At 46.7% G+C, this 24,206-nt stretch overlaps 1 protein-coding gene and 1 non-coding gene across 3 annotated transcripts in view; both read right to left on the bottom strand.

Annotated features, from left to right (window-relative positions):
* Window positions 1-8,576: 8,576 nt before the first annotated feature.
* The window catches only part of NFX1 (nuclear transcription factor, X-box binding 1), a 79,898-nt gene continuing 64,268 nt past the window's right edge, over window positions 8,577-24,206 (bottom strand). The window contains exons 16-24 of one of the 2 annotated variants that reach the window (XM_065878617.1): window positions 20,709-20,939; window positions 19,742-19,815; window positions 18,830-18,931; window positions 18,224-18,265; window positions 12,912-13,010; window positions 12,219-12,285; window positions 10,975-11,120; window positions 10,193-10,297; window positions 8,577-8,973 (exon numbers count right to left, since the gene is read on the bottom strand). In XM_065878617.1, the coding sequence (XP_065734689.1) occupies window positions 8,901-8,973; window positions 10,193-10,297; window positions 10,975-11,120; window positions 12,219-12,285; window positions 12,912-13,010; window positions 18,224-18,265; window positions 18,830-18,931; window positions 19,742-19,815; window positions 20,709-20,939 (939 nt within the window). In that variant the 3' untranslated portion in view covers window positions 8,577-8,900. The remainder of the gene's footprint in view (window positions 8,974-10,192; window positions 10,298-10,974; window positions 11,121-12,218; window positions 12,286-12,911; window positions 13,011-18,223; window positions 18,266-18,829; window positions 18,932-19,741; window positions 19,816-20,708; window positions 20,940-24,206) is intronic. The other variant, XM_065878618.1, reaches the window with a different exon arrangement.
* TRNAG-ACC (transfer RNA glycine (anticodon ACC)) lies at window positions 22,568-22,640 on the bottom strand. The gene has a single exon. It is a non-coding gene; the product is annotated as a tRNA-Gly (tRNA).

Raw genomic sequence — 24,206 nt, forward strand, 5'->3', positions numbered from 1 at the left:
CTCAGGAGGGACATTTGTGCAGCTCGGGAGGCCAGGCTGGGATGTGAGCTATAGGAGCTCTGGCTCCTCTCCCACTCTCCTAGCCCCAGACCAGCATGGACTGGCTGTGTGACCCAGACAGGACCCTTCCCTTCTCTGGGCCTCAGTTTCCCTGTCTGTACAATGAGGCTTGAATCTGTTGGTGTCTGGGGAGCCTCCCAGCTCTGACTTCTTCCAGCACTTCGAAGCCTCATGTCATGATCCCATTACTGTCCCCTGCCCCTATGCCAGCTGAGGCCCTGTTTGAGATGGGGACAGGGATGGGACAAGAATGACCCCCCAGGCCCAGGCCAAGCCCCTCCAGGGCTTTGCCGATGAAGGTTGGGTCCTCAGCTCAGTGGTCCTGGCCTTGGGAAGAGCCCCTAACTCCCTGTCCAGCCTGCTGTTCTCCCACTCAGGGCCTCTGAGGGATAGACACACATTGGCAACACCTCGGTCTGGCTGGTCTCATTGTCCCTCCCTCAGATGAGGTCTTGCAGCCCTGGAAGAGGTGGGAGAAGCCATCTCGGGCTGGACCTTGGTGTTGGCACCCTCAGAGGGAGAAGGCTGTGGCCACTTAGAGCCATGCAGCCTGAGCTTGGCTCTGCACCCACCCCTGTGCTTAACCCAGAGTGGGAAAAGGTGTGACCCCGCCCTCCCATGTGCTGCAGGGCTCATAACCGTGGCACCTAAGAGCACAGACAATGAGGCCACTCGGCCCGGATCCAAATACCTGCTCTGCCACTCACTAGCTGTATGACCTTAGGCAGGACAGGAGAATAATAGCTCCCACCCCCCAGGGCTGCTGGGATGATGAAATGAGTTATGCCTGGCACATGGGGAGGGTGCGTGCTGTTATCACTCTACACCGTCTCGTGGTCCTCACGTCACCACGCCCACCTGACACCCAAGGAATCTGGGAGCTGGGGAGGCTGGCTCAGTAAGGGGTACAGAGTAGGGATTCCAGTCCTTTGTTGATATGATCTCTGCCGGGTTTTGTTTGGTCTTTAAATTGTGAAATATATTCTGTAAATGTATGTATAAAACATACAGGTACAGTTAAAATAACAGTAAAACATACAAAAACAAAATCTCTAAATAAACAAAAAAGCCCAAACACTCAAGTGCCCCCTACCTAGCTCTGGCAGGTTAATTGAACCTCTCTGGACCTCAGTTTCCTCATCTGCAGAATGGGGGTCACATGGCCCAGAGAAATGAGGTGCTTCAGGTTTCAGTTTTGCCATCAGCATTCCACTATGATGGAACAAGTTTATCAGAGTTCACGGTGTCTCCTTGGGTCTGTGTTCAGGAGCCAAGGCGGTGGGGGGAGGTGCTGGAGGGTGTGTGAAGGGGATGCTCTGGGCTCAGTTGGGGGACTGAGTGAGTGATGGAGCTCAGAGGCTGAGAGATGAGACACATGGTTCAGAGCCAGGTACGCCCAGGCACACAGATAAGGTCATAAGACTAGGGCTGAGCCTTTGAGTCCTCCAGGGACCCAACAAAACCCTTGTTGGCTGATAAAGAGGATTCCTCAGATGAGGGTTCCAACAGACCCCTGGAACAGCCCTGCCAGGGCCAGCAAGAATGTATTCCTGCCCTCACTGCCCCGCCACATTCCTCCACCTGGCCCCAGGTCAGGGGACATTAGACCGAAGATAAATTCCTAATGGAGGCCCAGTGCCAGGGCAGGGGAGACTGGATGGGGGAGACTGGTTGGAGACACAGGAGACAGTCTAGAGGTTGGATGTGCTGAATTAGAGGGACTTGTGGGACATCGTGGGAAAGGCAAGGGCCTGGGATAGAGAAAGAGCTTTGAAGCCCAGGGTGGTAGCTGAAGGCTTGCAGTTGGATGAGGTGCCCAGGGAGAAACGATGGAGACCTGGGGAGCACCCATGTTTTAGAGACGGCTAAAGAGGAGGAAGCAGCCAAGGCCCATGATCTCCCCGGGCCCCGGGAGCCCGAACACTCTGGGGCCTTAACTGACCTGTGCCTTGGGGCCGGTTCCTTCCCTCAGGTGGTTCAGACAGTCAGGGCAAGTGAGGGAAGTTCATGCCCTCCTGGGCAATGTGGAAGAAAGCCCTAGAGACCCTCACTCCACAGCACTTCCCCGTATCACTGAGTCCCGCAGCTTCAGGCCCCAGCTCTGGCTCTGGCAATTTCTGATTCCTGTCCTGTCCTCAGATCCCTGCCCTCTGGATGACAGAGTGCCCAGGGCAAAATCCTTGGACCTCTTCTCTTTCACCCTCCCTCCCAAAATGGCCAGCCTGCTGAAAGGCTGGTGAAATCACCACCCTTTAAATACCATTATATGCCAACAGCTCCCCAAATGAGATCTCCAGCTCAATCCTGTCTCCAGGCTTCAGACTCCCACAGACAACCGCCTACTGGACAGATTCTCATCCTGCAAGCCTGCTCCTCCCACACTCTCTCCTATCCCAGTAAATGGCAAATTCAATCTTCCCATTGCTCAGGCCCAAAACCTTGAAGTCATTTCTGCTCCTCTCACATTCCACATCCCAGCTGCCAGCAAATCCTATAGGTGTTATCTGCAAATTCTATCTAGAATCCAACCACCTCTCAGCATTACAGCAGTGGTCTTCTGACTGCTCTCCCAGCCTCTCTGCTTGCTCTGACTCAGCCCTACAGTCTAGTCTCAACACAGCAGCTGGGATGATCCTTTCCAAAAATGAGCCAGATCTTATCATTCACTCCTCTGCCCGAAGCCTTCCAATGACCTCAAGGCCCCTGCTACTCTCTCCTTTATTCACCTTTTGGCCTGGTGGCTTTGCTGTTCCTTGAAGGTGCATGGCATGTTTCTACCACTGAGCCTTCGCCACGGCTGCTCCCTCTGCCTGGGATGTTTATCCTCCTGTGCCTATACTGTGTCTATCAATAAGAAGAGAAAAAACAGTATGAAAAAAAGAGATGAAAAGGTGATAAGCTTAAAAGATATTGGTTATAAACTCATCTAAAAAGCTTTAAAGAGTGCTTCCCTGAGGCAAAGTGTAAGTACTTCCCTCGCCCCATTCCCAGGCTCCTGGTTTGGGGATACACACTGCCCCCTCGTGGCCACCGTAGGAAAAGGTCTCATCTTCTGGGGGTATTCTCTACATTGGGACATGGTATAAGCTTCCCTCCCACTTGTCCTGACCTGCTGGACCACGCAGTCTTAGCGACTCCAGGATGAGCTGTGTGAGCTCCCACTGCTCTGCCCGTGGAGAGGGGAGGACACAGGTTTTGGGGTCAGACCTGGTAGGAATTTCAGATCCCCAATTCACTGAGTGGTCTTGGGCAAGTGATCTAACTTCTCCAACCTTCAGTTTCCTCATTGGGAAAATAAGCATACATACTTTATGGGGCTTTGAGGAGTAAAAGAGATGAGCACAGTGCTTGGTGTATCAAAAGTGCTCAAAAGCTATTAGAAGCTATTTTTCTATTAAAAATTCTTGGGAAAGTGTGGGTAGGTGAAGACCCCTGACTCCCTCACCCATGTGGCAGGCTTGGGGTAGGCGGGGGGCGGGCGGGGGGTAAGGGGGCAGGTGACTGAACGTCCCAGCCCTCGCCAGAGCAGCTTCACGACTGCTCTGTTCCTTCCCTCCCTACGCCCTAAGAGACAGTCCTGGGACAGGCTCCAGAGGCTTGACCATGCTGAGATGCCACATGACACTGGGAGACCATCCCTACCCACTACCCTCCCAAAGGCTCGGGGCAGGAGGCAGGAACTATCGTCTAGCTGACAGGTGGGGAATCAATGCCCGGACACTAGCTGACAGGTGGGAAATCAATGCCCGGACACTAGCTGACAGGTGGGAATCAATGCCCGGACACTAGCTGACAGGTGGGGAATCAATGCCCGGACACTAGCTGACAGGTGGGGAATCAATGCCCGGACACTAGCTGACAGGTGGGGAATCAATGCCCGGACACTAGCTGACAGGTGGGGAATCAATGCCCGGACACTAGCTGACAGGTGGGGAATCAATGCCCGGACACTAGCTGACAGGTGGGGAATCAATGCCCGGACACTAGCTGACAGGTGGGGAATCAATGCCCGGACACTAGCTGACAGGTGGGGAATCAATGCCCGGACACTAGCTGACAGGTGGGGAATCAATGCCCGGACACTAGCTGACAGGTGGGGAATCAATGCCCGGACACTAGCTGACAGGTGGGGAATCAATGCCCGGACACTAGCTGACAGGTGGGGAATCAATGCCCGGACACTAGCTGACAGGTGGGGAATCAATGCCCGGACACTAGCTGACAGGTGGGGAATCAATGCCCGGACACTAGCTGACAGGTGGGGAATCAATGCCCGGACACTAGCTGACAGGTGGGGAATCAATGCCCGGACACTAGCTGACAGGTGGGGAATCAATGCCCGGACACTAGCTGACAGGTGGGGAATCAATGCCCGGACACTAGCTGACAGGTGGGGAATCAATGCCCGGACACTAGCTGACAGGTGGGGAATCAATGCCCGGACACTAGCTGACAGGTGGGGAATCAATGCCCGGACACTAGCTGACAGGTGGGGAATCAATGCCCGGACACTAGCTGACAGGTGGGGAATCAATGCCCGGACACTAGCTGACAGGTGGGGAATCAATGCCCGGACACTAGCTGACAGGTGGGGAATCAATGCCCGGACACTAGCTGACAGGTGGGGAATCAATGCCCGGACACTAGCTGACAGGTGGGGAATCAATGCCCGGACACTAGCTGACAGGTGGGGAATCAATGCCCGGACACTAGCTGACAGGTGGGGAATCAATGCCCGGACACTAGCTGACAGGTGGGGAATCAATGCCCGGACACTAGCTGACAGGTGGGGAATCAATGCCCGGACACTAGCTGACAGGTGGGGAATCAATGCCCGGACACTAGCTGACAGGTGGGGAATCAATGCCCGGACACTAGCTGACAGGTGGGGAATCAATGCCCGGACACTAGCTGACAGGTGGGGAATCAATGCCCGGACACTAGCTGACAGGTGGGGAATCAATGCCCGGACACTAGCTGACAGGTGGGGAATCAATGCCCGGACACTGGAAGCAAACTGCTCAGGCACAGAGCAAGCTGAGGCAGCCCATCGGGGGTCCCAGCAGTTCAGCCGGGTTCTCTGCAGCAGGGTCTCCCAAGAGGCTGTGTGCATGAAACCTGGGGCTGAAGGCAGCCTAAGCCACTGGGAAGGACTCCAAGGGAACTGTGTGGGGAAGACAGCTCCCCCTTTCCTGAGGACACAGCCCCTCCTGGCCTAGGTTGGGAAACCCAAGGCCTGGATTCCAATTCCGGCCTGACACACAGCCCTTAGAGTCCTGTCCCTTCTGGCTGGGCCTTTCTAGACTGGGGTTGGTCTGGCTTAGAGAATGCCCTGGGGAATCTGTGAGTTCTCAAAGGCAATGGGAGGTGGTATGGGACACCTGTGCTGAGGCCACGTGGGGAGTTTGGGAGGTAGAACTTTCCCGATGGCTGTGGCAGGTGTGTGAGTGAGGGGACTGATGAAGAAGGCAGGTCTGTGAAGGGAAGGAGCTCTGGCCTGGCCTGGCCATTCCTCCCCAGTTCTGGAAGAGGAGGCACACCGGCAGGTTTTCCTTAGAGAACAAGATCTCCAGGCTCTCAAGCATGAAGCAAGGCCGGCACCACATGGGAAGGACTCCCTAAACTTCAGGACCCACTGTTTGAGACTCTGCACCTCCCCCACAAGACTGACATTCCTTCTTCCCCTCCCCTGGCCTCTTCCCCGGCCTGGCCAGGCCCTGTCCAGGACAGGATCCAGAGCGGCTTCACACAGACCCTGCAATTAGGAGGGCTGCTTTCATCTCCTTCCCGCACACAACCTTCTACCACACGCCAGACTGTACTGCTGTTGAGAGGAGCCAGCCCTGCTAGACAAGCCAGAGGGAATGCCAGAGTTAAGAACTTGGCCTCTGGAAAGCTCTGGCCCCATGAAGAAAACTCCTGTTGGAGGAGACTGTGGGGCTGGAGGGGTAGGAAGATACCACGAGATTCTTAGGGAGCAAAAGTAGGGTCCTGATGCCCAATGGCTCCCTCCATGTAAGTGGTGGAGGTGTCTTTCCCTTTAGCCCACACTAAATGTAATTTACTTTGACAGGTAAAATTTTGTCTAAGGCCACTGCTTAGTGAAGAATCCACCAAACACATGAGAAACAGCTTCCCCTCGCTGAGGGGTCTGAGGTCCCTTTGGTGATCCAAGGGGAGTAGCTCCCTGCTGAACCCGGCAGCCTAGCCTACCTCCTGGATCTCCTGAACTTCTTCCCTCTTTGCAGCACCAACTCCCACCACCCTCTTCCTCTCACTTGGATCACTCTGGCAGCTCTTGGCTGGGTCTCTTGCCTCAAAGTTAGCCCTCCAATCCCTTTTACACACTCTGCCTGAGTAACAACTCTAGGAACAGGGGGGGAAAACTAAGGTCATGGCCAAATCTAGCCTGTTTTTGAACAACCCACAAGCTAAGAATGTTTTTTTTTTTAAATTTCTAAAAGGTTGGAAAAAATAAAATTATTATTTTGGGACATGTAAAAATTCTATGAAATTCTGATTTGGTGTCTATAAAGTGTCATTACAACAGAGTCATGCTCATCCCCTCATGTACTGTCTGGGGCTGTGTTCACACGACAGTGGCAGAGTTGGGTAGCCACAACATAAAGTCTAAAGTATCTGGCCCTTTACAGAAAACCTTTGCCAACTCCTGTCCTAGGTCATCAATCCAGCCATGCTGCTCTCTGCTTAGGATCCTTCAGTGGCTCCCTGTGGCTCTCTACAAACTGACCCCTGTCTACCTCTCCAGCTTAACAACTGTCTCTCCAGTTGTCTGCCCACTCTGGACAACTAATCCTTCCTCAAACCTCCCACAAACCACAGCCCTGGGCTTGTCTCATGCCTTTTACCTTTACTCAGCATGCCTCTCTCCTCCAAATGGCAGTCTACCATCTCAAGACTCAGCTCAAATGCTTCCTTCTGTTTTTGTTCCCCATCCAGGGGTCCTTCCCCTAAGCATGAGGGCTAATCCATTCCTAGCATGCCACAAAAAAATCTTGGTATAGCCCTTCAGCTTTTAATAAACAGACTAATGACCTATTTGTGCCAGTCCAAACAATTTCATTTTATTTGTTCAGGTATGTGCCCCCCACTGGATTACTAACTAAAAGAACAGGCCATGTCCATTTCCCACAGCCCTAGCACATGCTGGCATGGGTAGGGATGCAAGCATTCACCAGAAGTGGCCTGCTTAGCATTCTAATTGTTCACTTGGCTGGCATTATGTAGAAAGAAGATGCCTATATATTTTCCAGCTACTATAAACTTTCAGCACCTATAACAGACCAGGCACCTCCATGTACGTTATCTCATTTAATCCTCACAACCCTGGTGAGTTAGGTGACATCTCCACTCCACTAAGCAGCAGCAGCAAGTTACGTGGCAGAGCTGGAATCTGAGATCAGGTCTCCTGCTTCCTGCTGATTTTGAGATGCTCTCAATGTACAGTTCACCCACTGAACTCACTGCTTGAAAGAAGTAACAGATGCTCATGAGCTTCCTGTTGGGTGTGGTGCCACTGACCCTCTACTAAACGGGCTCAGATAGAGGTGGTTTTGTCTCTTCCCTCCAGTCACCTGTTCCCATTGCTGTACATCATGTCCTTCAAGGCAGATCATCTGGGTCAGGACCAAAGGGCAGCCCTGCTCTTCCTAGTAAAAGTAAGTGCCAGGTTTGTGATGTCACTTCTCAATTCTCCTTCTGTTGCTCTGGGGCTTGTGGCTTGCTCTGGAGCAGAAGGAAGTTGTTGGAAGTCTGGCCTCCATGCTGGAGAAGTGCCAATGCAGAGAGCCAAACTAATGTAACTATTGATGTACCTGCCTTAAAAGGAGCCTGAAGAATGCCTCCAGTGGGCTGCTGGCATAAGCCCTGGACTGTCCACATGGTTTTTTGAATATTCAAACAGAGGTCCAGAGCTCAGAGACAGGGAAAGCCAATACGGCTGCTGCAGGCCTGGGAGAAAGCAACAGAGGAAAGGTAAGTGTCCCAGAGACTCTTTCTCAACCAGAGAGAAGGGGTTAGGGCTGCACTGGTCAGTACACAGAGGCTGCAGTGTGAACCTGGTAGAAGGAGGAGCTGCTCTATGTCCTCCACCACCACAATGGACAGGCTAACCTGTCTGTCACCACACAGGCTCAGCGATGTGCTATGAGAGGCCCTCCCCCGGACTCCAGAAGATGGAATTCTGTAAAGTCACTCAACCCTTCTCCTAGGTCTGGAACTGATGGTACTGAGGACCACTAAAATAAGTTCAGCTAGGTAGACCTACAAGAATTTTTGACAAAAGACTCAGCTAAGACAGCTGGGTTTAACCACATGTGTGATTCCAGCTGTGGTGTACCAATTCAGTGTTTGGCATTTTGGATTGAGAAGTTAGTCTATGTCTTTCCAAAGACAGTGATCACTTCGGATTAAAAAAACGAGGTGCACCTGATGCTGCAGGCATTTTCAGAGGAGGATGGATAACTGGGACAACTGAGACCATGACTAAGTGACACTTTCAGGCTAAAATTCTGGTTTGGCTAAATCAAGCCCCATGTTCCCCCAACCATCAGAGCGATCATGGTGGTGGTGTGAGGAGCCTCTGCAAATATGACTGAATCACTAGTGACCGTCCAGTGAGAGACATACTGAAATACTTTATACAGACAGAAGAGAGGACAAGGGGATTTCTGACACACTCATGCTTTGGATGTATCAGTTCAAGACAGTATGTGAGCTCTGAGTCCACCAGGCAGTTGGGAACAAACATGATTAATCTGCTGGCAAACGAGTCTCCATCCCACCTAATCATTCTTTTTTCTAAGTGCATCTTGATCGCCTCAGTCCTGGACATCAAAGTAGTCAATTACTGGCTCCTTGGCTATTTTCTGTAAATTACTGCTCCCAAGATTCCTGAAAAGCAAACACAGAATGATCAATCTTTTCTTGCTTGGGGGAAACAGATTCAGGTCTTGGAAAGTTCAGGATCAGCTGATTTACCATGTGTGAAGCTTTGATAAGACAGTGGGGTCCACATGAGCTGGTAACTGTTGAAATTTGGTGATGGGCACACAGGGGTTTATATTAATATATTAATACCATTCTCTCTACTCTAAAAATTTTCCACAATTAAGTCTTACAAAAAAAAATACAGCAAGCAAAGTAAAAAAAAAGATAGCATGTCATAAACAGGCCCGTAACTTTACGTCCCCCAGGTGGTACTGGACACAGCTGTGGAGTAACATGAGGAAACGCAGCTTGTGCTGCTGGGAATCCAGGCTGCCTGCTTCCAGGGCTAGAGCAGGGCTGGTGCTGGGGAGCTACACAGTCCCAGGTGCTCCTGGCTGAGGCTGTGCCCAATGGGCAACACCTAGTTGTCCCGTCCAGTTCCAGGGGAACACAGATGGCTAGGACGCTCATGGTGACCTTGCAAACTTCCCTACCCAGAGGTTCTGTGTAGGAGGTACTCCTAGGCTTCTGTGTGGAAGGCCAGAACAGGAGGAGGGACCCCACTGTGTTTCCCAGCAACTTCCAGCAGTGTGGCCTTGTCACAGCAGGGCAGCTGGCCCCCTCCTGAGAAGGGAGAGGAAAGGAAGGAGGGATGAAGACCCTCTCTGCTGCTGTCTGAGAAAACACCTGCCAGATCTGCTGCTTGCCAATGTGGTTTTCTTTTCTCCTTAAATCACAAACATATGTTTTTGTTGTAAAAACGCTTCAAACCATATATAAGTAGACAGAGCAAAACATGAAAGTTCCCCCCTTCACTGTCAGCTCCCCGCTAGAATCCCACTTCCATCTCCAGAGTAACTGTTGTGGACCACATGATGTTCCTAAATCATCTGGTGTGACAGACTGAATCCATTTCCCAGTGTCACCACCTACACTGTGGAAATTATGGCCAGTGACTGTGCTCCCTGGAGCGGAAGTGGGCATTACAAACATCAGACTTGGGACCCCTCTGGAATGAACATATGTGTCTGACATCTCAGTCAAACCTTATATATCTGAACACAGCACCCCAAAGCCAGGCCCAAGGAGGCCGCCAATGGCTGGTGCAGCCCAGGGCAGTTCAGCCCCTGCTGGCTTCTCTGAACAGACAGGGCTCTTTGGAAAGCAGCTGAAGAACCCTTACTTGTCTGTCTGATGTCTGTGATGAGGAATCGGTGGTGGAGGCCGTGACTGTATCTCCTTTTCAAGTACACCTGTCAGCGTGGTAGGAGGACATATAGACTTCCCTCTGATAAAAGTAAGAACACAAAGTATTGAAAAGTTAGAACTGTCTGTGGAGAGAGGCAGACAGCTGGAAATCCAGTCTGAGACTTTCACTGTGACGCTGCGGAGCACTCTCTGATACGACCTGTCTCCTCTCAGGCATGATCAACTTTGTTTAACCCTTGTCCCTTTCACCCACCTCTGCTGGGCCTGCTACCTGCTTCCTCTCATCTCACACTTGAGTTTTCTTTGTTGGGAGGTTCTTCCGACTCCCCCTGGTTCTGACAGTGATCTTAGGTCCTACTGTCCCCTCCTGGCACACACTACTGCCTTGGTTTCCTCTAATGGCAAACACTGTTTACAGAGGATGCCTTGAGTCACAGGTCAGCATTCTTCCTGTTTCCATCAGGCAAGGAGGACACAAGGGAAAAAGGGACAGATGTGACGGGCAGGTACCCACTCCAGGCCCTCAGGGTCTGACGTGGATTGTATCCTTTAGGTGTGTCTGGCCTGAGGACTGAAGCATGGGCTTTACTTTCTGGTTTGGACCTTTAGATCAGTCAGAATGGCTGGCCCAGAGGCAGACTTTCCATCTCATCTTCCAAGGAAGGAAGTAAGGAAAGCAAATATTGACCAGCCCTGTTTCCCAGGTCCAGCTTGCTCCACCAAGCAGTTCCTTCTGTAACGGCAAGATTCACCCACCTGACCGCAGTGACCACGACATTGCGCTTTGGTTCACTGTCATAGCTCACGCTCTCCAGGCCATACACCTGGGCCAGGTCGTGGATGATCCGGCGGTGGTCTCTGTTCATGGGAGGGAAGCAGTGGCTCTTCTTACTATTCTTTCCCTGTATTGAGGGAAAAGATGACTGATTGATAAAAATCATCTTGAAAACAGGATATGTCCACAGAGGTCCTTCCCACCATCCCAGAACAGCCTGGGTCAATAAAGAGACAGCTGAGTTTTGGAGGCCCACAGCACACAGCATTTCACTGACTGCTAAGCAAGCCAAGGCTGTGGGAGGATGAGGGCTGATGCACTTCCTTCATCTCCTCTGTGAGTCACAGGGTAGCAGTTGGCCGGGGTTAGAGGAACAGAGGGCAAGTAAACTGAGACTTACACGGACAGTGCAATGGTTCCTCCTGTGGGGCCCGTAACTGGGGAGTGAGTGATGTTCCCAAGAAATGACTAAATATATTGAAGACTTATAAACAAGAAAATCTCACTTCCTATAAAAAGTACACTCTATGCTAAAAATCACGAGTGTACAGATACAGACACGCAAGCACAGAAATACATTTGCTCAGGCTTCCTAATTAGGAGGGGAACAATGGTCCCATTTTCTCCTCTGTGTTAGTATCCTGCTGGGAAGTGGGAACAGAAAGGAAGGGGATGAGGGGATGGCGGGAAGGAAACCCATCTTCACAAGATGTGGAGCTAAAGTAGCCACCTTGCCCTCACCCACAGGCCCCTGAATGAAGAGGGAGCCACCGAGGAGTTGGCTGCCTCCAGGACAGCTTCACTCTCTTGAAGGAGTCTGTGCCACTACCCATTCAACTTTTTATCCTCACCCAACGGTTTCTCTCCTGCCTTTGGGGCACTAAGAACCAGTGTGTCCCATTATACAACAGCCCTTCAGAGATCTGAGGACCGAGCATGTCTTCCTAAGTATCCCGACTGAATCTCCTTCATCCAGAGTTTCTTCACCCATTCTTAGGCACAGAGCTAGGATTTTTATTTATTAATATTATTGCAGGTATCTTTTCTGAACCAGGACAGGGTTTCCATGGATGTTATAATGGATGGGCTTTTGGGAAAGATAAGGATCCTCAAGGCAGCTGTGACTTTTTCCTGTAACTACTTTATACCGACAGTGTTTCTGGGACTTGACTTTTTTATCAAGCTGGCCTTAGAGACATGTACAGCTGGATGTTTTGACTTCAACCTTATTCACGGCCTCCACAAGGGCTTCCATTTCCTTCTCAATGTCACTGACAAACTTTAAGTCCTTCCTGAAATGAGAAATAACCACAGTTAATTTCATTTGTTTCTGATCTTCTGAGAATCCCTTCTACCCATCCTCTGCCTGTAAAGTGCAGGCAGTGGACAATGTGGGCAGAAAACCTGCACAGGTCAGGAACTGTCAGATAACAGAAGGTTGAATGTGATGGAACAAAGGAAGAGAAAGTAAGAAATCAAATATGAGAAAAGGGAAGATGGAAGAACTAGCCACCAGAAGGCCAGGAGACTGGAGGAAAATAAGACTTTTTACCACCCAAGTGAGGACCACCCATGTGATTAAGACCTGGGCAGACAGAGGTGGAATGTAACCAGAGATCCTTCAATTCAGGCTAGTCCAGCCCTTGGGGGGCCCCGACTCCCACCACAGGGCCCAAACACACACACACACACACACACACACACACACACACACACACACACACACACACTCTTTCTCCCCAAGTTCAATTCTTTAGTGGGACAGTTTTGAGAGACCAAGAGAAGGATTTTTATTAAATATCATATAATCCCTTATAGATATATAAACTGGCTCACAGAGGACTACATATTAGTTACTACATCTTAAAAGATCACTCTGGTAAGCCACAATTAAGAAAGTAGGTAACAACTTACATACCTAGCATCTTCTTTCAAACTGTCACTGAATTTTGACCCTGAAGAACGTACGTTGAAAGGATCAGAATCATCACTGATATGAAATGCCTCTGCTAACCGCCTGAAAATGAGAGAGAAGTAAGTAAATGAAAGGAAAGGAGGGGGAGGAAAACTATCTCATAGTAACAGAGTGCCCCCCAGGTCCTAAATTCTTTATACATTAATGATCTCATTTCAATAAACCTAATTATTAAGGAGAATAAGAACAACTTGGGACAAGATATTGAACGGTCTTCGAAGAACAAAAAAAATAAGACAGATCTAGATGGTTCTGAGCAAGCTGTAGGCTGATACTGGGGACTTAGATTGTTAGGTGAAGAGAAGGCTGAGGGAGGGAAAGCACTGGGGATGGTCAATGGGGGATGACTTCCTTTGAGGTTTCACCTAAACATCAGATACATAGACAGATAATATTAAAGTTAATATCACTTTAGAAAATAAAGAATTGCATTTACAACATAAGCTCTGCATTATTTTTAATGTATTTCCTTTCAGATTTTTCCTCTGTAATTTTAAGTAGTTGCAATCAGTGTATATAAAACTTTGAATCTTTTTTCACCTTATTATTATGTGATTAGCATTTCTCATACTACTATTTGATTTGCACACTCCCTGTATTAATAGCTGCATAATCTTCTAATTATATATATCCCCCAATTTACTTAAACAGTCCCCATTTAGGTTTCTTTTGTTTGTTTTTTCTTGTTTTGCTCTTTTTCTTTTTTCATTTTTAAAAAAATTTATTTAAAAAGTTTTTTTATATCCCATTTAGGTTTCTTCAACAGTTCTCCAGCTTCTCAATATTATAAGTAACACAATATCTCTGAACAAAAAGCTTTTGAGATTATTTTTCTGGAAAATGTTTCCAAGGTGTGGGATAACTGGGTTAAATGGTATGGACATCAGACCCTTGATATCGTGGTCTAAGGGCTCCACAGTGCTGCTTCTGTTTTGACCAGCAGTATGTGAGTTTCGTGGCACCTCACCAACATCCAGGTATATATGTTGGGTTTTTTTTGTTTGTTTGTTTATTTTTAAAGATAGATAAAATTGAGCTTAGCACGTAGTACAATTTTCTTTTACACAGAGATAGGGGTCTCTTACATGCTTCATGCCCATAAGAATTTGGTTTACTGTTGCTAGATTTTCTAATTTTTTAAGGTTTAATTTTCAAATTTTTAGGAATTCCTAAGGGGGAGGTATTTCGATGTTTTGATTAGTTGGCCACTAATTCAAACACAAACACCAATAAAACATGTCTGTGGGATGAATATGGCCAGCCAGTTTTTCATTTTTGCAATGGAGCATATATTTGCAACTTTATTTACCTATCTATTTTTTATTTTGGCTGTGCTGGGTCTTCGTTGCTGGCTTCTCTCTAGTTGCAGCACACAGGCTCCAGAGCACGCGGGCTCAGTAGCTGTGGTGTGTGGGCTCCAAAGCACACGGGCTCAGTAGTTGCAGTGCGCGGGCTTCTCTCTAGCTGCGGCATGTGGGTTTAGTTGCCCCATGGCGTGTGGGAATCTTAGTTCCCCAACCAGGGATTGAACCCATGTTCCCTGGATTGGAAGGCGGGTTCTTAACCACAGGACTACCAGGGAAGTCCCTATTTGCAAGTTTAGATGGTATTCTCCTTTTCAATTCACATTTTTTTTTTCCTTAGGTCTGTGAGTATTTAAGAAAGAATCCTTACATAAAGGGTCATTATGTCATCATTCAAAGATCGAGGAGAAATTCAAAAGGCTTTCAGAAATAGCTAGTTCTAATCAATAACTGACATTTGCCGAGCATCTACTATGGTTTAGGCTTGTGCCAAGAGTTTTATGTATATCTTCCTTAATTTTAATGTATAATCCTCGTAACAACTCAGGGAGGTAGGTACTATTATTGTCACCATTTCTCCAAATATTTAAGAAAATTAAGGCTTGGAGAGATAATGTGATTTGCCCATGGTCACATTGCTAATTGATTTGTGAAGCTAGGATTCAAATCTGGGCAATCTAAGCTAGAGCTCTGGCTGGCTCTAACTACCATGAAATACTGTCTCAACTAAACAAAGGTGCATTTCCATGTTTTTGAGACCTTCTGTGTATTCACCACAGCATTTCTGAATATTCAGGACTCTTAGTTCACATTTTGGAGTGGAGAACAATGTTACAGTCCTTAAGGGACAAGAGTTTTGAACAGCAGTTATTACAAAGTTACCATAAGGGTCAAACCAAGGGAAATTTGGGCAGTGCTATTAATCATCATATTATCTTCTATATATTTAGCCACCTAAAGAGGTATTGTTAACAACTGTTGAAGGTCAAACTTCTAGGTAAAACAAGACTGCACTTTGTCTGCATTTGTCTGTTTCTGCTTAACTTTTTATCTTGAAAAATTTTCGAAGAAAGATAAGTTACAAGAATATCACAATGAATGCCCACATACTCTTCAGCTAAATTCTCCAAATGTTAATATTTTCACAGAGCTATACCTTTAATCTTTGTTGGAACAAGAAAGTTTGCCAGTCATTGAGTAAATGTCCCTTAATCTGATAAGGAGTATATTCAAATAACTTACAGCAAACATCATACATAGTGGTGAAATACTTAAAACTTTCCCTATGAGACTGGAGATAAGTTAGAAATGCCTATTATCATCACCCTTCATTCAACACTGTACTGGAGGACGGCCCTGGTGGCACAGTGGTTAAGAATCTGCCTGCCAATGCAGGGAACACGGGTTCGAGCCCTGGTCCGGGAAGATCCCACATGCCACGGAGCAACTAAGCCCGTGCACCGCAACTACTGAGCCTGCGCTCTAGAGCCCCTGAGCCACAAGTACTGAGCCCACGTGCCACAAGTACTGACGCCCACATGCTTAGAGCCCATGCTCCACAAGAGAAGCCACCACAATTAGAAGCCCACGCACAGCAATGAAAGTAGCCCCTGCTCACCGCAACTAGAGAAAGCCTGCGCGCAGCAATGAAGACCCAATGCGGCCAAAAAATAAATAAAATCAATTAATTAACAAACAAACAAACAAAAAAACACTGTACTGGAGGCCTAGCCAGTGCAATAAGGCAAGAAAAAGATAAAAGTTAAGAATTAGAAAGAAATTAGAAGAGGACATGATTGTGTACATGCAAAATCTAAAAGCTAAACTGTTAGAAATAAGTAATTTATTAGCAAGGTTGTGAATACAGGTCAACAAATATCAACTGTATTCCTATATGCCAGCAACAAGCAATTAGAGAATTAAATTTTAAAAGTGATACAAGAAAAAATACCAGTTATAATAACATTAAAATACATCAAATAGCAAGGAACTAAAATCTACTGAAAGATGTACAAAATCTATATAAAGAAAACTATAAAATATCATTGAGAGAAAACATGACTAAATAGAAGGATATACTTTGCTCATGGATTAGAGGCCTCAATATTATAAAGATCTCAAATCTCTCCAAACTGAACTATAAATTAAATACCAGCTCAATCAAAATCCCAGTATTTTCTCTTTTTTTTTGCAAATATTGATAAGCTATTTCTAAAATTTAAATGGACACGCAAATGGCCAAGAACAGCCAAGACAATCTTGGAGAAAGACCATGTTTGAAGAGACATGCTACCAGTTATAAAGGTACAGTAATTAAGATAATGTGATACAAGCGCAATGGAATAGAATGAGCTCAGAAATAACCCATACACAATATGAATACTTGATTTAAGACAAAGGTGGCACTGCCACCTTTCCCAGATCACTGGGAAAAGGATTTCTTGATAAATGATGTTGGTCAAATGAATATTTGTATGGAATCATGAACCCTCCTTATACCATGCTTAGAAAAAAAAAAAAACTGGTCCAGGTCAACTGTAGATCTAAACGTGCAAGGTAAAATAAGGCTCCTAGATAATAACACAGAATATCATCACGACCTCAGGATAGACAAATATTTCTTAAACAAGACATAAAAAGTACTATTCACTAAGGAAAAGACTGATAAACTGGACTACATTAAAATTAGAAACTTCCGTTTATCAAGACACCAGTTACAGAGTGAAAAGTGAAGGCACGGAGTGTGAGGAAAACAATATATAAAACAAAGGACTCATATCCAAAATATATACAGAATTCCTAGTAATCAATATGAAAAAGACAGATGATACAATTAAAAAAATAAGCAAAGACCTGAATAGGTACTTCACAAAAGAGGATATCCAAATGGCCAACAAACATATGAAAAGGTGCTCAACCTCACCAGTCATCAGACAAATATAAATTAGAAGCTCAATGATATCCAGTTATACATCTACAAAAATGGATTAAAATGAGAAAGACTGACAATTCCAAGGGCTGACACAAACAGAGAGCAACGGAAAATATGACCCTGCTCGTGGCAGCGTAACTGGTACAACCATTTTGGACACTGTTAGGCAGAATCAATTAAAGCTGAAAATATGCATACCCTATTAATCAGCAATTCTACTCCTGAGTTTATATCCAACAGAGATGAGTACATATATATAGCAAGGCAAGTATAAGGATATTCTTAAAAGAGCATTATTTGTAACAGCCCAACACTGATAACAACACATATATCTATAAACTATAGAATAGATAAATGATGATAAATTAATACAATAAAATGTCACGCCGAAATGAAAATTAACAAAATGCTGCTACATGTAACAACAGGAATGAACGTCACAAATGTAATGAAAGAAACCAGACAAAAATAATACAAACAGTATGATTTCATCATTTACATAAAGTCCAAAAGCAGACAAAAATAATCTAAACTGTTAGAAGTCAGGATAGAGGCTATATCTCAGTGGAGTGTAAGAGTGGGTTCTGGTAGTTTTCTATCTCTTGAACTTGGTGCTGATTACACCACTGTATTCCCTTTGTGATGACTCACTCATCACTATAGTTCTGATCTATATGAAGTATATTATAGTTCAACATAACAGTTCATTAAAAGAATTTTAAGCCTCTGGTCTCCATTGGAATCAGGAAGTCTCTCAGTCTCTGAATTAGTATGCTTTGGAGCATGTGATGTTTATACTTGCCTGAAACCACGCAAGCTCATGTTTCAGAAATATGCTGAAATCACCTAACTGGTTTATCCTCAGACACTTCAATTCTTGATGATTGCATTTCTCCTCCTCCCCAACAGCAGCAAAAGACTCAGAGCAGGTGCTGAATGAATGCTGGAAGGGTTGCTCCCTCCCACTAATTTCACAGAGCTCAAGGACAATTAAATAAACAGCAGTTGAAACTACTTACTTTCTCCTTTCCAAGGCTGAACACTCCTCATCACACTCCAGCCTTGAGAAGCAAATGAAAAAAAATTAAGTCAGGGTACAAGTTTCACAGCTCCTACTCAGCAATAAGTTCTTAGATGGTCAACCTGGAGACAGAACAGACTGGCCCAAATAACGGCTGGATGGGGTCCTTCTCAAGGACAGGTGCGCAGGCCTCTGAGTTACGGGAGACTAGGAGTTCTCAGAAAGGCTTCAGAGTGTCCCCTGGCTGCTCAGCCCCCAAAATGTTCCCGGCTCCCCCGTAACAACCCCACCTCCCTCTCTCGACACAGCAAACCACTCTGTTCTCTGTTCTCCTGTGGGTTGGAATAGACACGTCAAGGTCTCTGCTTCCTCTGGCTACTGTCTGCAGTGAGGCCCGGAAAAGCTTCCTCTGGTCTTAGCTGTATCCCGAGTAGGACTCACTGCATTGGAGTGGGTGTGGTCTCTTAATATCAGATGTCTGTTGAACACCTACTGTGTGTGCAAGGCTTTCCTGTTGCAGACTGACACAAATGAATGGTTCCTGCCCTTTGGAAATTAAGTATAATGGGAGAAAGAAGGCACAGCTACACATCTAAAAAATTACCTGGCTTGGTGAATTTCCTTCTTAGTAATTAACTTGCTGATTTCCACTGAATCTCCAAGCTGCATGTCTGTTATTTTGGAGGCCATGGAAATAGCAGCTATTCTGAAGTATATAAAAGAAAGGGAAGATAAAATAAAAAGAAAGGGAAGGAAGGTGTTGCAGTTTCACAAGAACCTCCCCATACCAGGCACAGAGAACACTTCTTTCAAGGCAAATCTACCACTCGACAATCTGTGTGGCCTTGGAAGCCCATCTATTATGAACTATCCACACGTTTATGTGGTATCTCCTCAATTAGATGCTAAGCAGCTCCATAGGGAATGAGGTAATCCATTCCTCAGTACCCCCTTGAGCATCCGGGCCAATGCCAGGCACTCAGTGTGTATTCAAACACAGTCAATCTGATGTCTGCATACTCCTAAAGTCCCATCTCCATGGTGCATCTCTGCATCTATTCGTCCATCCATCCCTAAACACCTCCACTTCTGTACGGTGTGACCACACAGGTCCCAAGATTTCAGGAGGCTGCAAAGACAACTCACAGAACAGTCAGAACCCCCCAGACCACAGCCAGAGCGCAGGACCTGGTCCTGACTGTGCCCCAAGCGGTGGAACGCTGAAGCAATGCACGCAACTTCAGGACATCTTCCCTTCTGATCTCATGGTGTCATAACACCAAAAGGGAGAGAGACAGGAAGGAGGAGGAGAGGAGAGAAACAAAAAGGTTATTTCACAAATTAAAGTTAGGGAAGGTAAGGTACATAAAGCAGTACTTTCTCTTTTAACCAGAAAAACTAGACTCAAGAAAATGTATTTAAAAATCCTTCCTTAAAAGTTGCAAAGATCCTACAATAGACTCCTGTATACCCTTTACCTAGACCCACCAATTGTTAACATTTAAGTAGCACTAACCTTCGATAAGTACTGGATGCTTCAGAGCAAATCATGATTTCTTTTCTTCGTCCACATTCACACTGCAGCTCTATCTGAAATAAGATTAACATGTAGCAACTTTCAGCCCACGGTAAATATGTGAATGGACAGGTTTCACTTTTAAAGCCTCTCTCAAATCAAACCACGGCAGAGAATAGAGAGACGGTGAGTGGCTACCCTCCAAGATGGAGGAGCTAACCACACATGCAAACTGACAACGTGGCGGTTGACATGCTAGGAGGGAAGTGTGCAGTCGACAGTGCCCCTTACTGGGAATGTCTTCTGTCCTTAATCCTGCCTGAAGGGGCAGGCCTAGAATGAAGTTTTTACCACTGAACCAGAGGTAGACACTTGACCCAGGACCAGCCAAGGTCTAATCGACTCCACTTCATCCCTCTGCTTTCACCTCCTCAGGGGGGGGACCTTGCTTAATCCCTCAGACCAGGTAAGTCCCTCACTCACATGGTCTTGTGGCACCCGCTACAAGGGGGTAACTACTCCTTCACGACATTACCACAGTCACAGTTAATTATCTGAGTAGGTAATTAGTATCTGTCCCTCTAATTAAAGGAACCACGTGTCCACTGTTCACTGGTGGAGCCCCAGCACCTATCACAGCATTACATCTTATACAAAATAGACACTTATGTATTTGTTGAATAAATGGAGGGGACAATCAGAGTCTCTCTTGAGAATTTGATCGAAGGGAGACAGAAACTGGTCAGGTGGCAGTGGGTACTTTCTGAATTAAAAGACCATCTCAAGCTTGGCAGATAGAAGTCTGTACAATTTACTCCACCCTTCTCTTGTTAACTTAACTTGCAGTTCCTTGCAACCAAAGACCCCTGGTAAGGATGTGTGCCCAGGTGCCACTGTAGGCAGTTCTGGACTCATCAGCAGCCCCAGAACCACAGTCAGTGCCCCACCAGGAGCCAGGATTACTCACCTTGGCTTTGCAAGCAGTCACAGGGCAGGGTGAGCTGAGGTGGCAAGGTGCCATACATGGGTGGCCACAGTCAGCTCTGGAGATGGTGCAGGGCTGCTTGCAGACCTCATCCACAAGACACTCTCCTTTGTGACAGAGTCTCTGACACCTGTGCATCCCACACGGTAGCGTGGCACTGCAGGGCAATCCGCAAGAGATATCAACCAGGTGACAAGGGATGTTGCTTCGTAACTAGGAGAGACAGAAGTAGCCAGATTCTCATCTCCATGCAGGATTCGGGGTGGATTTTAACTTCCTACTTAAACATTTCTGAACTTTCAAAAAGAGCAAGTTTTTAAAAAAGTTATTTTTATCTGAAACAAAAATCTGGCTGTTTTTCAAAGTCTGAAAGGTTAGTTTGAAAAGAAAACAAACCTGAACCTTATTATAATGCTTGTTATGGGACTTCCCTGGTGGCGCAGTGGTTAAGAATCTGCCTGCCAATGCAGGGAATATGGGTTCAATCCCTGGTCCGGGAAGATACCACGTGCCGCGGAGCAACTAACCCCGTGCGCCACGACTACTGAGCCTGCGCTCTAGAGCCCACGTGCCACAACTACTGAAGCCCACACGCCTAGAGCCTGTGCTCCGCAACAAGCCACCGCAGTGAAAAGCCTGCGCACCACAACAAAGAGTAAACCCCGCTCATTGCAACTAAAGAAAGCCTGCGAGCAGCAACAAAGGCCCAATGCAGCCAAAAAAAAATAATGCTTGTTATGATCTAAAAGGATTTGTTTTAGCAGCTGAGTGTGACTTGCAACATAAACTTCCCAAAGTGGGTAACAAGCATGTGAAACCAGATAACTAGGGAGTTTCTGAAAATTTTATGACTAACTGGGAGGATCAGGTGACCTTTTCCCTCTACAAACAGCTAGGGCACTGAGTTCACAGAAACCCTGGGGGTGGGGGCACCCTTGGCTCATCGTTTCAAGACTGCTTGCAGGGCTGTTTTATGTAATTAATTACTCAACTCTCCTCACATCTCCCAACCCATGATCTCCATAGTTTTAGACAGCTCTGTCATTAAAAAAATTAAGAGGGGCTTCCCTGGTGGCCCAGTGGTTGAGAGTCCGCCTGCCAATGCAGGGGACATGGGTTCATGCCCTGGTCCAGGAGGATCCCACATGCCACAGAGCGGCTGGGCCCATGAGCCATGGCCACTGAGCCTGTGCGCCCGGAGCCTGTGCTCCGCAACAGGAGAGACCACAACAGTGAGAGGCCTGCGTACCGCAAAAAAAAAAAAAAAAAAAAAAAAATTAAGAGGCAACAGGCTGTGGACCAACCAAATCATTTTTTTTTTTCTTGAGAAATTGCCTCCATTCAGGATTCTTCACTCCAGGAAAAAGATGCTGGAATTTTATTCCTGTGGAACCAAAGGTTACTCTTACATATTCACTCAAATTCTTTTAAGAACCCTCAAAATGAGGAATATACTTCGACTCTGGTGACAAACTTGTACTCTTGAAGAGGCCCCCAAAGCCTAGGATGTACATGCTTTGTAATCAGTATTTTGGTAGAATGTAGTTCCCAGTCATTAAACACTCACCTACTCCACCACTGGGATAATTTGTACACATGCTATGCCTTCTGTTGTCCCCTCCCCACATTACTTGCCTGTCTTCTCACTGTCCTTTAGGATGTTACTTATGCTACTTCCTCCAGAAACACCTTTCCTGGGTAAGGGCCCCTTCTATCCCCTTCAGTACTCTGTACTTCCCACACTACTGTACTTTTCTTTTTTTTCAGTATTTATTTATTTGGCTGTGCCAGGGCTTAGTTGCGGCATGCAGGATCTTTTATTTGTGGCATGCATGATCTAGTTCCCCGACCAGGGATTGAACCCGAGCCCCCTGCATTGGTAGCACAGAGTCTTAACCACTGGACCACCAGGGAAGTCCCACACACTACTGTACTTATAATCGACTGTTTACATGTCTGCTTCCCGCCTCAGAGTGAAGGCTCCACAAGGGCAGGGGCGGCACCTGTCTTGTTCATTTCTGAATCACCCAAACCTAGCCTGTTACCTAGTACATGGCAGGTACGCAGTAAGTATTTGTTGACTGAAGTCCATAACACAAAGATGACACATGGATGTCTTAGAATGGTTACTCTCAGAGGAAGTGAGATTTTTAGAGGAAGAATAAATACCAAGGATTAAGACTTGAGAACCACTGACAGGAAATAAGTGGAGAAAAATATGTCTATCAAGATAAGAATACTGGGCTTCCCTGGTGGCACAGTGGTTGAGAATCTGCCTGCCAATGCAGGGGACACGGGTTCGAGCCCTGGTCTGGGAAGATCCCACATACCGCGGACCAACTGGGCCCGTGAGCCACAATTACTGAGCCTGCGCGTCTGGAGCTTGTGCTCCACAACAAGAGAGGCCTTGATAGTGAGAGGCCCACGCACCGCGATGAAGAGTGGCCCACACTTGCCACAACTAGTGGCACAACTTCCTTTCTCACAGAAAGGAAGACCCAACACAGCCATAAATAAATAAATAAATAAACAAAGCAAACTGTCAACAAGTAAAAATAAATAAACACTATTAAAAAAAAGATAAGAATACTGAAAGCATATTGTCATAGTTGTCAAGAGTTTCAAGAAATGTTGGCCAACATGTTACTAAGTAAAAAAAGGTTACAAAACAGTATAATCTTCATAGAGTAGGGGAAGGTGTATTACACATGCCTGGAAGTCTACATACCAGGATGTTAAGAGTATTTCTTTCTGTATAGCAAAACTGTATTATCTTAATCGTCTACAATGAATATGCATTTTTAAAATAAACAGATCTTTTTAAAGTGTTTCAAAGTGTCTACAGTCAGCAGCGCCAAATATAGCTTGGACACTAAGAATAAGGATGAAAGTCCTTCATGGTAATGGCAGCAATTAGCCTGGAGGAAGGTGCATGGCCGATCAGTCAGGATGGAAAGCTGCGTAAGAAGTAGAGAGAAGGAACGGTGGCAACTGGTGGAGAGCCCACTCTCACTCTTGGGATATTCTCACTGTAACACCTTTCCCCACACTAGCAACCCCTCCCCATGCTGGCTAACCTAGAAGCTGTCTCTGAACACGGCTCATGCTCTCAAGGCCAACTGGCTGAGTTTCATGTGATTGTAACCAGATTCAAAATGAGAGCAGGGACTTCCCTGGTGCCACAGTGGTTAAGAATCCACCTGCCAATGCAGGGGACACGGCGGGTTTGAGCCCTGGTCCAGGAAGATCCCACATGCCGCGGAGCAACTAAGCCTGTGTGCCACAACTACTGAGCATGCATTTTAGAGTCCACGAGCCACAACCACTGAGCCCACATGCCATAACTACTGAAGCCCGTGAGCCTAGAGCCCGTGCTCCGCAATGAGAAGCCACCGCAATGAGAAGCCCGCGCGCTGCAACGAAGAGTAGCCCCTATTCTCACCACAACTAGAGAAAGCCCGTGCACAGCAACAAAGCAGC

The sequence above is a fragment of the Phocoena phocoena genome, chromosome 6 (assembly GCF_963924675.1).
Source record: "Phocoena phocoena chromosome 6, mPhoPho1.1, whole genome shotgun sequence".
Lineage (NCBI taxonomy): Eukaryota > Metazoa > Chordata > Mammalia > Artiodactyla > Phocoenidae > Phocoena > Phocoena phocoena.